Source organism: Abramis brama (genome assembly GCF_963993115.1).
Source record: "Abramis brama genome assembly, chromosome: 2".
Taxonomy (NCBI): domain Eukaryota; kingdom Metazoa; phylum Chordata; class Actinopteri; order Cypriniformes; family Leuciscidae; genus Abramis; species Abramis brama.
Genome location: NC_139964.1, coordinates 13,778,588 through 13,794,167, shown reverse-complemented (window position 1 = coordinate 13,794,167; position 15,580 = coordinate 13,778,588). Strand labels below are relative to the sequence as shown.

At 40.0% G+C, this 15,580-nt stretch overlaps 2 protein-coding genes across 2 annotated transcripts in view; both read right to left on the bottom strand.

Moving 5' to 3' along the window:
• The window catches only part of LOC311069449 (polymeric immunoglobulin receptor-like), a gene marked incomplete at its 3' end in the record, with an annotated part of 18,694 nt that extends 5,687 nt beyond the window's left edge, over positions 1-13,007 (bottom strand). The window contains exons 1-6 of the mRNA XM_084092629.1: positions 12,738-13,007; positions 2,947-3,137; positions 2,448-2,783; positions 1,778-2,092; positions 1,355-1,681; positions 600-816 (exon numbers count right to left, since the gene is read on the bottom strand). Coding sequence (XP_083948755.1) covers positions 600-816; positions 1,355-1,681; positions 1,778-2,092; positions 2,448-2,783; positions 2,947-2,986 — 1,235 coding nt within the window. The 5' untranslated portion in view covers positions 2,987-3,137; positions 12,738-13,007. The remainder of the gene's footprint in view (positions 1-599; positions 817-1,354; positions 1,682-1,777; positions 2,093-2,447; positions 2,784-2,946; positions 3,138-12,737) is intronic.
• Positions 1-15,580, bottom strand: part of LOC311077688 (B-cell receptor CD22-like) — a 271,893-nt gene that overhangs the window by 237,635 nt on the left and 18,678 nt on the right. The window lies entirely within an intron of this gene.

Genomic DNA, 15,580 nt, shown 5'->3' with positions numbered 1-15,580 from the left:
ATAGCCCAAAAATTATCCCAATGACCATATCCCAAAAATCAAAACACAAAATATACAATTCCCATACCTAAAACACATGTTTTAAAGTCAGTGTTATGCAAATTGAAAACCATATCATAGTGATTATAAACGAAGATTCGCTACCAGTGGCCCTCCTTCACAAAACTTAAAAAGGGACCTATTATGCAAAGTTCACTTTTATAAGGTGTTGAACACAGATGTGTGTCCACGGTGTGTGTAAATAACCATGGTGAAAATCCACTCACTCATTTTTTTTTAAATAATCCCCATAAATCATAAACAGTCTTTCCAAACAAGCAGTTATAAGATTCTACATAAGAGTCTCTATAGACTCCCGGCATCTGAGCCTCTGAGGACACCGTGGTTTGCTGTTTTCTTGATAGGCAACAAAGCACCAAAATGCAGATTCAACTCAGCATGCTAACTAGAATGATTGGGTTATTATTATTTATTTTTTTTAAATATTAACTATTTAAAATGTATTAAATGTAATATTATTTATTTATTTTAGAGTTGAAAATATAGCTTATTTGCATGTTTAATAATACTGTATATTTCAGCCTCCTCACAAGTTTCACCCATTGATCACATGTTTGTATTTCAGCACAAGATCACCTGGTGATGTCATCGGAGACGCCAGTGATGTAGAAGTTCTGGAAACACCTGTAAACGGTGAAGTTTTGACTGATGAGGAAGAAGAAGCAGATAATGATGATGATGATGATGATGATAATGATGGACGTGGTGATGTTGGTGCTGATGTTGATGATGGCGATGAAGATGGTGTTGTTTTTTCTGGAAATTGTGTATATAAAACAATAAAACAATGAATTTATAAAAGGATGTTTTTTTTTCACACACAGAGAACTCGACATCTCTTTTCTCATGATTCTTGTTACTGATGTCATTCTCACACTCATTACCCAGAATTCATGTTTGCTGACACACAGACACAGAATCGTGAGCTGTTAGTTTGAGTTTCCAGAACTGAAGCCTGTGGTTTCACACTGAATAATACAGTATAGCAGAGTGACTGATGAGCACTGTTAAACTGCATTAACTGTAGTAAAAGTGTGGTAAAAGGACTCACAGAAGTGTAGTTTCTCATGTTCAGAACAGCATCATTGTTTTACACAAAGCTGCACTTTTACCTTCATAAACTACAAACATATAAACTGTAGTTTGTTTTTATACTTCCTCTTTTTAACTGTTTGTGGTTTTGCTTTGTTGAACAGAAAGAACATCCAAATTAATAATAATCCTGTGGTTAAACCTGCTTGAACAGAACCAGCTGCAAACATGACACATGACACACAGTGATCTGCATCTGTACCTGTAACATTGATCAGGACTCGTGTGATGAAGATCTTGTGTCCTTGATCAGACTGAACTCCACACCAGTATTCTGAATCTTCTTCAGTCACATGACTGATGCTTCCCGTCAGGAGCTGCTGTTCTCTGTCATCATACAGCCGGATCTTTCCCTCATCCCTCCATCTTCTGCTCTCCTTCACAGACGTCTCTTTAGCACAGAGATCAGCTCCAGATCTCCAGCACAGAAACTTCACATCATGAATGTGGGATTGTGGGTATTTGCATCTGATGTTCACAGATCCTCCTGCAGAAGCTGATAGACTGATGCTCTTCACACAACAATCCTCTGTTTAAGATCCAGATAAAGTGCAGCAATGTTACAATCACCAGATATATTCATGGATTCTGTCAAATAATGCATAAATGACTGAAAGCAGCTCACCCTTCTTAATGTCCAGATTAAACTCAGAGAAGAAACTGTAATCTTCAGAAACTTTGACTATAATCTTATATTCTCCAGAGTCGTTCTCATTCAGATCTCTGATAAACAGAAGTAAGAGTCCTGCAGATCTGTCATCATGAACGGAGAATCGTCTGTCATGTTTCCATTCCGCTCTTCTGTTAGTGTTTATTACAGTAAAACACTGATCTGCAGTTTTACAGACGTCTATCACATGATTCTCTTCTTGAATCTCATATTTGTAGTTTATAATGATGTTTCCTCCTGAATATCCTCTCACTGTCCTGATTTGATGACCTGTTAAACACAAACCCAAATAATTTGTCATTTTGTTCTCAATATAAACATATATCTGCTCACTTTGCTGCAACATATATCAATGCCGGTCAAGATTATGAGTGTAAATCTTACATTGGGAGACAAAAAGGTTGTTAATGGTGTTTGTACCCAGACAGAAACATAGTTTCAGCCCAGATCCAGCCCACAACTGGGCTGTGTATAATCCACATATACCAAATGTTGGCCGGATATGGGCCGACACTACAGTATGTTACTGTCTGGCTAATGAGTTTCACGTGTGAACAGCAGTCATTACAATCAGTATTGTGATGTTGTGGAGATCATCATGGGTTTGAGGGTCTCAGTTACTCACCTGTTAAAACCTCCAGATTCACTTCAGTGTAGGAATCTTTAATGTAAGGGATATCAACTCCACACTGGTATGTGTCAAAATCCTCTTCACTCAGATCTCTGATGGTCACAGTGAAGACTGCTGAACTTGTGTCGTCATACAGAGAGAACCTTCCAGCATCAAACCATTCATCTTTAATATCAGTCTTGATGAGGTCAGAACACCATCCAGTCCGTAGTACATCTTGATTTTTTCTACAAAAATACTTTTCATTTCCTTTATATTTTCTGTCATATGTGCATGTGATTGTGACTCCTCCTCCTGAATATCCTGTCACACTGATGGAGCTCATGACACCTACAACAAACCAGCATCTTCATTCAACACTTTAATACACACTGAAGTGAGATTCATTTTAAAGTGTTTTAAAAAATGTCACCATATTAGTTAAAGATTAAGACTTGTATTCATTATTTAATCTGTGTTCTTCTGTGATGTGAACATGAGTTCAGATTCTTACCAGGAATAATCAGCAGAGTGAAAGTCCAGATGATCTTCATTCTTCTCTCTTATTAAATGATCTTCTCTGTTGTTAGTAGATTCAGTTCTTCTGAAGCTCTCGATGTGTGTTCAGAAGAGTTTTTTGAGTGTTTATTTCCTGGTTACATGTTTAATATGAAGAGCTGAATGTGACAGAGACGCCCACTTCCTCTGAGAGAGAGAGAGAGAGAGAGAGAGAGAGAGAGAGAGAGAGAGAATTTTTTTTTTGAATTTACAATTTTTCACATGAACCATTTTTTCAACAAATCAACACAATTTTGCATTTACCTTTTATACCACAAATAACTACAAAATAAAACAAAAAAAATAGGGCTGTCAAAAGATTAATCGTGATTAATCGCATCCAAAATAAAAGTTTGTTTAAATAATATATGTGTGTGTACTGTGTATAATTAAATTTGTATCTAGAAATACACACACATGCATGTATATATTTAAGAAAAATGTGTTATTTACATATAAAAAAAAATATTTATATATAATATAAATTATATGTAAATATATACAGTATATGTATGCAAATATTTCTTAAATATATACATGCATGTGTGTGTATTTATATATACAAAATAATTATACACAGTACACACACATATATTATTTAAACACAAACTTTTATTTTGGATGCGATTAATCGCGATTAATCTTTTGACAGCCCTAAAAAAAAACTTTCTACATTAGCAGAAGAGAAAAGAATATTTTTCCATCAATAACAGAGCACAGAGCCTCATTCTTACACCATTTCATTTCAAATGTGATAACGCCGTCCATGGAACTATAAAAACGAATATCAATGAGTATTCTGGATTTAATAAAGCCCAAGGTGGTACTGGGGTTAGCACTATGAACAGAGACTCACAATCACACAATAAATCAAAATAAACAGTTAAACATGGACAAATCACATAAAAAGGTCAAACAAAAGAAAAATCACAATTAGGCCAATCCTCTTGGATATCAGCATCAAGAAAAGGCCTCCATACAAGAGTTCAAAGAAATAAATACACAAAACAAAACAATTAAAGTGTTGTCAGTCCATCAAACACACTTTACACTCAAACACTGATTCACAACAAAGACAGGAAGAAGGATCATTCTTGGTCGCGTGTGGAAAGGCAGCCAGGCACGACGAAAATGAACACGTAACGTGAAAAGCATAAGCAAAGCAGCAGATGTTCAGCGCTGATGTAGCCAACGCACCCCCGGTTAAATAGCACTCCCTAAAATGCACAGGATGTCCATTTACAAATATATCCCACATTAACCATTCAACTATTACTCAGTATAGCAACATACCTATGATTAACAGCGTTGCATCACAGGCCCCAAGCTCTGATAGGGCGCACACTCAGCTGGTGAAAGGGCTGCTGCCGCAACAAAGATTCTATAGCACGAAACATTCCCTATAAGCCCACGTTATGAAGTCAACGAGTGGAAAGATAGACAAAGCTAACCATACCTGCGGCGCTACGGTAAACAGATAACCAAGGCAGACGTCCGGTCGCTGGGCAGGTAAACAAGACAACAAGTCGCGTACCGGTGACATCACTTGTCAAAAGAAAAGTCCCGGTTTATAAAGGGGTTTAGCCCTCGCGACTGGTTCAGAGTTAACTGCCCAGAACCACTCACAGCACAGCAAATTAAGTGTCACTAAAGCCGAGTTCAGACTGCACGATTTTCAAAGTACACTCTCAGAAAAAAAGGTACAAAAGCTGTCGCTGTGGCGGTACCTTTTCAAAAGGTACACTTTTGTACCTAAAGAGTACATATTAGTCCCTCAAAGGTACATATTAGCAGAGGTGGGTAATCCAGGGGCCAAAGAGTAAAAGTCCTGCCATATGTTTATTCCACCCATAAACTCAGTCAGCTGATTTCACTAATTAGTTCTCTCTCCTGCTGAATTAGCAAATCCAGGTGATTGGAACAAAATACTGAGGAGGACTTTTACTTTCTGAACCTGGTCTTTACACCTCTGCATAGCAATGCCACATGTCAGCCAAGAGCAAAGAAATAAACCAGAACTGGACATTATCGTAGCCAAAAAATCTGTGTATATTAAATATGGAGTAATTTCAGCCACAGCCTCAGATGAAATCAACTGAAGAGAAAAGAAGACATTAAATCTGTGAAGATCTCAGCAGAGGAGGATTAAACAACTCCACAAACAGCATTACCAACTTCACTTATTACTAACCAGACTGACTTTATTTCTGGCAGACGTCTACAGAAGTTTTATTGAGAATTAACAGAGGTTTAACTCTGTGTTTCATTTGAAATCGCCATAACAGTGATTAGTGTTTCCATTAGTTGGGCTCTAAACTCTTATTATATCTTTTATCTTTTTTGACTGCTATGACAGTGTGTTTGTCAAACACATTTGCAGCAGCAAAGAAAGCTAAATTGACTTGAGATCAGATGAAGATGGTTTCCTGTTGATGGTTTGATAATCATCATGAAACAACCTGATTCACTAAGGTTTTTATAATTTAACAATTGTGTTGTCACATTAATATTTTTTCCACAACACAAACCCTGTGTTACTGCAGCATGAGATTCAGCAATATTATAACAATCAGAAGACTTTAACAAACATGAACACGAAAAAGCCATTTTATGCAGACACACACAGACATCAACAATCAGCGTATGAATCTCAACAATGGTGACAATCAAAAGTACTTTGCTGCAATGCATGCTGGGTACCAGCATAGTACTGTGGGAATGCAAATTTATTAAAATGTTTAATTTAGGTTTACATTGAATTTAGCATGTTAAGGTTAGGTATAAATTACGATTATCAGAGTTTTCTAGCAAAAGACTCTGGTCAGTCCTGTTTTACTGAAACTCTTGGAGTTTGTGTTTTAGCAAGAAAGTCCAACCAGTCCTGTACTCGGGTCTCAGTGTTTGACTAGATATGCTGAGTGGATTAGGGTGGGCAATGCTCTCAGTCTAAAACCGGTTCCTAAACCTGTCTTTTTCGGTTCCTGCCCCTAAATGTATATAAACTGTAAGAGAACATTCACGTCAGGCTTGGTGACTGCAGCTGCCGACGGCTCGTGTTCTCAATAAAGAAACCTGCTGAAGAAACAACCAAGTCTCCTGGTCTTTTCGATTCTAAGTTCACAACAACTTGGTGCCGTGACCCGGATGGAAAAAAAGAAAACTCAAAGAACTTCAAGCTCAAAGACCTGAATCCAGATTGAAACAGCAAGCTCAACAAAAGATCTGCTTTCAAGACTGCATCTTTTGGAATCCAGAGCGAAACTTCCAGCTAAACAAAGATTACCAGACTGAATCTTTCCAGCTTCCTCCAGATTGAAACTTCAAGCTCAAAGATCTCAAAGCCTGACTGAGTTCCAGAATCTTCCTTTACAACCAAGGGTTGGTGAGTTTTTGACTCCATTCAAAGAACTGCTACAGACCAGTATATGTGTTATTCCTCTGTGCCGTTCAGAGAAGAGTTAACAGACAGCTGCAGGGTTTTGTTAACTAAGTTATCCTTTAAAAAAAAGTTTTTTTTTAGAGATGAAAGATACCCTCTGCCCGTCAGGGAAGATTAACATTACAGGTTAATATTGTGTACACACCTGCATATGAAGACCCAACCTCCAGAAAACAACTAGACCAACTGCAGAGACTACAACCAACACAGAAGAAAAAAAATACACAACGCAGACTCACCTACGGGAATTTCAGTCATCCCTCATCATGATCAAGATTGTCGTACTACTACTAACCATCATGGACATCGCACAAAGTGTGGACCCCAGAAACAACATCTTCTTAGAGCTGATGAATATGTCAAGAAATGCCTTGTTTGCTGGAAAGAACGTTTGCATGCCACATGCACCTTCAGTAGGAGCCGGAATCCCATGGGTTGCACACCCTATCTCTGTCTACAGCATCCTACCCAGCCAATTCAACGGCAGGTGCACCCTGGTTTATGTTCTACCAGCTATCAGAGAAAATACACACTCCACCCCAAGCTCTCCACAGCTACAAAATTCAGCTCCTTCTATCAACAAAGATGGCTGCATTCCAGGACTCACTTGTGTTCAAACGTGGTGCACTGTTAGACCTTACCGGGTTTTTTTACAGTAAAATACTGGCAACACTGTTGCCAGTAATTTACTGTTAATTGTGCAGTTCTTTACTGTAAAAATGCACTAAAACTCGAGTTAACTAATTTCACTTGCAGAAACCGACTGCCTTAAATTGACCAACTGTCATTTAAATGTTTATAATGCATTAATAACATGAGCAAAGTATTACTGTGAACTTCTTTCATTTGAAACCACAACAAAACTTTTGTAAATAAAGAGATTTCCACTGGACCAGCAACTACACAATCACTGCCTGTTAAATAAAGCAACATGCAGCATATCATCAATGTTTGTAGATCTTCTGCTGGACTGAAGCACAGGCTCTACTCTTTTAAAATACATTTTACAGTAAACTACTGGCAACAGTGTTGCCAGTATATACCTGTTTTATAACTTTCAGTTTATTACTGTTAAAATACATTTTGTGGGTGTGTCTTTTTATCTTACACTGTTAACCCTTTCAACCCCACAGGGAAATCCACACTACAAAGAGTAAAAAGTAACATTGAGACAGTGTTGCAGTGAGATAATTAAGGGAATATGTAAGTGATTGTTGAGCATTAGTGATGAACACCTGCTGTTAGAACAGAAAATAGAGAAACACAAGATCTACAACTGACCCTTTAGCCATTACACATTATTATACTTATTATTAACCAGTATGACTTTATTTCATACATATACAGAAGTTGTTATTAAGATGTTTAATTGAAAATGTTTGGTTTGAAGTTACCATTATAGAGATCAGTGCTTGCTTTAGTTGGGTTGCTGATGCTAAATATTAGTGGTTCTGTTGCTGCGTGAGCTGTGTTTTTGCAAGTCACACTTGTGCACACATACACAGTTTGTGAATGATTGTGGTTATAATGATTATGTTGACAAAATCATCATATTGCCTGGTCATTCACTAAGGAATTCATCCTCAATCAAAAGTGTTACATTAGCACCACTGTTAAACCATAACAGTAAATTACAGTGATTCATTTATTAACACATCATGCATAACCAGAGAAACAGAGCTACACTGTCTTATAGAAACACAGAGATATCACAATTTAGCACATGAATCTCAACAACGGTGGCAAATTTTTTTTTAATTCTTGCAGCAGTGCATGCTGGGAGTTTTATATTATCCTGGAACCCAGCATGCATTGCGACATGAAACTTTTGATTGTCACCATTGTTGAGATTCATGTGCTGATTGTTGATGTCTGTGTGTGTCTGAGTCAAGCAGGAATTCAAAAATGTTTTAATGCACTATATGATTACGATATTCTTTAGAAGACCTTATTATAGTATTGATTTTATGTTGTAGATTTACAGATATATGCTAAATATGAAATACCCATAAAGTCAAAGAATAAATACAGAAAAAATCAGAGAATCAGACATGTCCAGGATGATTGTAACATCATCACAAAAGCCCAAAACACCTGATCATTTTCCTCTTGGCTCTTTCTTGCCATAACAAATGTGCTTTATAAACTCACTGTTACAGCAGCCAGAGAGAGATGAATGATAAGAAGTCAAGGGACAAGTGCCCAACTAAAGCAAATACTGATCTCCATCATGGTGACAACAAACTTTATTATTAACTATATCTCTGTTAATTCTCAACAAGAACTTTTGTACATGTATGAAAGAAATAATCAATTGTAGTCAATTGTAGTTTTTGTGTTTCTCTTTTTTCTGTTCTTGTTTCTCTGTCCTTCAGTGATTCTGCTTATCAGGTTTTCATCAGTTTCTCAATTCACTTACTTCTTTTCATTCACTCTGTCAAGTGGACAATATTAGTGAACTAATGTAGGGAATAGTGAATGAGGGTATAGGGTACGATTGTGAAAACAGCCTCTGAGTGTCGATTTTGAGCAATGTTAATTCACAGTATATTCCTGTAGGCTAGTTTTGTTTTCTACGGTATATTACTGTTTTAATGGAAAATGATATAATATTGTCAGAATTTGGCCCTTTTTTACAGCAAGGGTTAACAGTGTGGTCAAGAACTCTTGGAGCATTAATCCCATCGTATGGTGTACCTGAGTGCTGCACCGGGTTAATGGATCCAACAGAGAACTTGAACAAAATCCAACAAGACATTCTTGATCTTTCAACAAAATTACACCAGATGACTGAAGACAATTCTTCATGGTTCGGAAACTTGATAGGTAAACCCTGGCTGTGGATTAAAGAAATAGCAATGCTGCTGTTATTTCTCCTACTGGCGTTCTACGTATGCTTCCACAGTATCAAGTGTTTCATTCAACAAATGACTCACGCCACGCACAAGAAAATGACTGGTCCAACCATAAAAGAATATTACCCGTAAGAACTTCACGGACCCTAATTGCATGTTTTGTTTCTGTGTCAGCATGCAGTTACAGATGAACAACACAGATCATGCTTTGTGCCTGTAACTTACACAAGTTACAAGATTGAACTTGCTTTGTGCCTGTAACTTACACAAGTTACAAGATTGAACTTGCTTTGTGCCTGTAACTTACACAAGTTACAAGATTGAACTTGCTTTGTGCCTGTAACTTACACAAGTTACAAGATTGAACTTGCTATGTGCCTGTAATTTACACAAGTTACAAGAATTAACTTTTAAGTGTCTAAATTTGTATTTTGTGAGAGTTTTTTTTAAGACTCTCAAAGGGGCAAATGTGGGAATGCAAATTTATTAAAATGTTTAATTTAGGTTTACATTGAATTTAGCATGTTAAGGTTAGGTATAAATTACGATTATCAGAGTTTTCTAGCAAAAGACTCTGGTCAGTCCTGTTTTACTGAAACTCTTGGAGTTTGTGTTTTAGCAAGAAAGTCCAGCCAGTCCTGTACTCGGGTCTCAGTGTTTGACTAGATATGCTGAGTGGATTAGGGTGGGCAATGCTCTCAGTCTAAAACCGGTTCCTAAACCTGTCTTTTTCGGTTCCTGCCCCTAAATGTATATAAACTGTAAGAGAACATTCACGTCAGGCTTGGTGACTGCAGCTGCCGACGGCTCGTGTTCTCAATAAAGAAACTTGCTGAAGAAACAACCAAGTCTCCTGGTCTTTCGATTCTAAGTTCACAACAGTACAAAACTCCCAGCATGCATTGCAACATGAATAAATTATGCAGCTGAATTGTCCTATAATTTTGTTTGATTCAAAATAGCTTTTATTTTTTGCTGTTGTTTTTGTTGTGAATTAGTAGCTTTTCAGTGATGTTCTGATTTTGTTTATCTGCACATGTGTGATTGTCACCATTGTTGAGATTCATACGCTGATTGTTGATATCTGTGTGTGTCAGCATAGATGATTTTTCTTTTATATCTTTGTTAAAAGATTTAAGCCGATTGTTATATTGCTGGATCTCATGCTGCAGTAACACAGGGTTTTGTGACATGAATATATTAGTGGAACAACATAATTGTTAGATTATTAAAAACCTCAGTACATCAGTCTGTTTCATGATGATTAAAACCATCAACAGGTAACCATCATCACCTGATCTAATTTCACTTTAGCTTTCTTTGCTGCTGCAAATGTGTTTGACAAACACAGTCACAGCAGCCAAAAAAGACATTAGTTAGAATAAGAGTTTAGAGCCCAACTAATGGAAACACTATTCACTGTTATGGTGATTTCAAATGAAACACGTTAGAGTTAAACCTCTGTTAATTCTCAATAAAACTTCTGTAGACGTCTGCCAGAAATAAAGTCAGTCTGGTTAGTAATAAGTGAAGCTGGTAATGCTGTTTGTGGAGTTGTTTAATCCTCCTCTGCTGAGATCTTCACAGATTTAATGTCTTCTTTTCTCTTTAGTTGATTTAATCTGAGGCTGTGGCTGAAATTACTCCATATTTAATATACACAGATTTTTTGGCTACGATAATGTCCAGTTCTGGTTTATTTCTTTGCTCTTGGCTGACATGTGGCATTGCTATGCAGAGGCGTAAAGACCGGGGGCATGTTCAAGATCAAAACGGTGCGCAACGTTTTGCTACGGTTTCCGGGTTGAACGTCATGAAACGGCGTGCACCGGTGTGCAACGGGGTTTGAGATACGTTTTCTCTTGTTTGGTGGGTGTGTCAGAACTGCAGTCCAATCAGCAGCAACATGTATATAAAGCTTGCAGTATTAAAGTGAACTCACACAATGGGTTCAAGGAAAGTAATTTACAAATGTGTTCGATGCAGCTCGGTATACACAACAACTGAGGATATTAGAAGACATGTTTGTCGTAAGTTTTATTGTAAAAATATAGGATATCAACATAATGATGTAGTTGTTTATATTTTTAGCTTCATTGCAAGTGTATGATATTTGGTATAGAAATAAACTAGGTAATTAAGTGCTTTTCCTAAAAATGAGAAAGAAAATACAGGGTATTAAAACAGTATGAACTACAAATAAAGTCAGTATGTGAGGCTAAATAGATGTGTTTTAGTCTGAATTAGGTAAGATGTGTGCTTCAGTTTCAGCAATCCCTTCACTCGATTGGGATGTTCTCTTTTGTTCTGGGCGGCAAGTGCAGTAACTGTAACATCGGGCATATTTTGTAGTATTAAACACATATTTATACTGACTTAATCAGGCTCTGAAAATTCTTCACAAAGAACACAAAGAATGGCCTTCTCAGCTGCCATAGTTGCAACTCTTGCGTCATCAGAACAGTGTGTTCAACGCATCACCGTTTCTGTTTAAAAAACGTTGTACAACGTTTTGTCGGGGCTGAACGCAGCCCAGGTTCAGAAAGTAAAAGTCCTCCTCAGTATTTTGTTCCAATCACCTGGATTTGCTAATTCAGCAGGAGAGAGAACTAATTAGTGAAATCAGCTGACTGAGTTTATGGGTGGAATAAACATATGGCAGGACTTTTACTCTTTGGCCCCTGGATTACCCACCTCTGCTAATATGTACCTTTGAGGGACTAATATGTACTCTTTAGGTACAAAAGTGTACCTTTTGAAAAGGTACCGCCACAGCGACAGCTTTTGTACCTTTTTTTCTGAGAGTGTAGTCGGGTCACTGTTCTTTTCACACTGCGTGACTATCTGGGGTAACATTCAGTTGCTGGTGTGTTCACACTGCACGATGCATCGGCGACAGGAGGTTTCACACTGCATGACTTTCAGGAGGAAGAATCGCCGACAACTTCTGTCTCGCACGCAAACTACATTTCACAACCAAACACATGCGAGAAGTGATAAGGAAATAGTGCAAAATCCCGCGTGCTTGCGATCCAAATTGTCTGTGCACTGATTTGCAGCGAAAAGGAGAAAAAGAAAAACATATTATGCATGAGGAAATGGCTGTTACATCGTTGCCGGTTTAACACTGTTTGATCCTTCTTCCTGTCATTGTTGTGAATCAGTGTTTGAGTGTAAAGTGTGTTTGATGGACTGGCACCACTTTAATTGTTTTTTGTTTTGTGTATTTATTTCTTTGAACTCTTGTATGGAGTTGTCATATTTATTCAATGACAAACACAAACTTTAGTGAGACATAAACACAATAGGAGATAAAGAAAGTCAGTATATTTGCCCTAGTTACTGATTATCTGGCATCTTTTAAGGGTTAAATCCGAACCACAGTATTTATATCAGTATCAGTATCGTGATGTTGTGGAGATCATCATAGGTTTCAGGGTCTCAGTTACTCACCTGTTAAAACCTCCAGATTCACTTCAGTGGAGGGATCTTTTTCTGCATATATATCAGTTCCACAGTAGTACGTGTCAGAATCCTCTTCTCTCAGATCTCTGATGGTCACAGTGAAGACTGATGAACTTGTGTCGTCATACAGAGAGAATATTCCAGCATCAAACCATTTATCTTTAATATCAGTCTTGATTTGGCCTGTGCACTCTGACCACTGTCCTTTACAAAAATACTTTATATTGTTTGTATATCCTTCATCATATTTGCATGTGATCGTGACTCCTCCTCCTGAATATCCTGTCACACTCATGGAGCTCACGACACCTACAACAAACCAGCATTAAATACAAAATGAATATATTCATAAGACAGAAGAGAAATTAACTTTCAAACATCTCATTAAATCTATTTTTCATGATTTACTCTGAGTTCAGATTCTTACCAGGAATCATCATCAGAGTGAAAGTCCAGATGATCTTCATTCTTCTCTCTTATTAAATGATCTTCTCTGTTGTTAGTAGATTCAGTTCTTCTGAAGCTCTCGATGTGTGTTCAGAAGAGTTTTGAGTGTTTCTTTCCTGGTTACATGTTTAACATGAAGAGCTGAATGTGACAGAGACGCCCACTTCCCCTGAGAGAGAGAGAGAGAGAGAGAGAGAGAGAGAGAGAGAGAGAGAGAGAGAGAAGAATGTACACCCATGATTACACATATCTGGGACTAAAACTGAGTTCAACAGGGAACTTTAATCTGGCTGTGAATGAACTGAAAGCAAAAGCAATGAGAGTCTTCTACATGATTAAAAATACTATTCGACATGAAATTCCAATTAAAACCTGGCTAAAAATCCTAAAAGCAATAATTGAACCAATTGCTCTGTATGGCAGCGAGATATGGGGACCTCTCAAAACCCAAGACTTTTCAAAATGGGAAAAAGAGGAAATCGAAACTCTGCATACCCAAATTTGTAAAAGCATCCTAAAAGTAAACAGAGCGACACCAAACAACTCGTGCAGAGCTGAATTAGGACAATACTCCTTATTGAACAGTATCCAAAAAAGAGCTGTGAAATTCTACCAGCACTGGAGCGCAGTGACCCGAGCTCATACCAGGCTGAGGCCCTGCGGTGTCAGGAGCAGAACCGGCACTGGAGCACAGTGACCCGAGCTCATACCAGCTGAAGCCCTGCGGTGTCAGGAGCAGAACCGGCGCCGGAGCGCAGTGACCCGAGCTCATACCAGCTGAAGCCCTGCGGTGTCAGGAGCAGAACCGGCGCCGGAGCGCAGTGACCCGAGCTCATACCAGCTGAAGCCCTGCGGTGTCAGGAGCAGAACCGGCGCCGGAGCGCAGTGACCCGAGCTCATACCAGCTGAAGCCCTGCGGTGTCAGGAGCAGAACCGGCGCCGGAGCGCAGTGACCCGAGCTCATACCAGCTGAAGCCCTGCGGTGTCAGGAGCAGAACCGGCGCCGGAGCGCAGTGACCCGAGCTCATACCAGCTGAAGCCCTGCGGTGTCAGGAGCAGAACCGGCACTGGAGGACAGTGACCCGAGCTCATACCAGCTGAAGCCCTGCGGTGTCAGGAGCAGAACCGGCACTGGAGGACAGTGACCCGAGCTCATACCAGCTGAAGCCCTGCGGTGTCAGGAGCAGAACCGGCACCGGAGCGCAGTGACCCGAGCTCATACCAGGCTGAAGCCCTGCGGTGTCAGGAGCAGAACCGTCACCGGAGCGCAGTGACCCGAGCTCATACCAGCTGAAGCCCTGCGGTGTCAGGAGCAGAACCGGCGCCGGAGCGCAGTGACCCGAGCTCATACCAGCTGAAGCCCTGCGATGTCAGGAGCAGAACCGGCACCGGAGCGCAGTGACCCGAGCTCATACCAGCTGAAGCCCTGCGATGTCAGAAGCAGAACCGGCACCGGAGCGCAGTGACCCGAGCTCATACCAGCTGAAGCCCTGCGATGTCAGAAGCAGAACCGGCACGGGAGCGCAGTGACCCGAGCTCATACCAGCTGAAGCCATACCAGCTGATGACCAGCGGTGTCAGGAGCAGAGCCGGCACCGGAGCGCAGTGACCCGAGCTCATACCAGCTGAAGCCCTGCGGTGTCAGGAGCAGAGCCGGCACCGGAGCGCAGTGACCCGAGCTCATACCAGCTGAAGCCCTGCGGTGTCATGAGCAGAAACGGCACCGGAGCGCAGTGACCCGAGCTCATACCAGCTGAAGCCCTGCGGTGTCAGGAGCAGAACCGGCACCGGAGCGCAGTGACCCGAGCTCATACCAGCTGAAGCCCTGCGGTATCAGGAGCAGAACCGGCACCGGAGCACAGTGACCCGAGCTCATACCAGCTGAAGCCCTGCGGTATCAGGAGCAGAACCGGCACCGGAGCGCAGTGACCCGAGCTCATACCAGCTGAAGCCCTGCGGTATCAGGAGCAGAACCGGCACCGGAGCGCACTCTCACAGCTGATGCTGAAACTACAGCCAGACCAGCACAGCACTATCTGGCCCAACCAAATTATAAAATTGCAAAAACAAAATTACATTACCTATTGGAAAGATGCTACTAAATCACAAAAGAAGATGGATCTCTATTTACACCTGAAAAGAGATTATAAACCAGCAGAATACCTGAGCTGTGTGAAAGAGCATAAAGTGAGAAAGACCCTAACCAGGTACAGGCTGAGTAACCACTGTCTGGCTGTAGAGAGGTGTGTGTGTGTGTGTGTGTGTGTGTGTGTGTGTGTGTGTGTGTGTGTGTGTGTGTGTGTGTGTGTGAGTGACCACTGTCTGGCTGTAGAGAGAGGACGGCACAGGCAGAGATGGCAGCCGAGAGAGCAGAGACTGTGTTC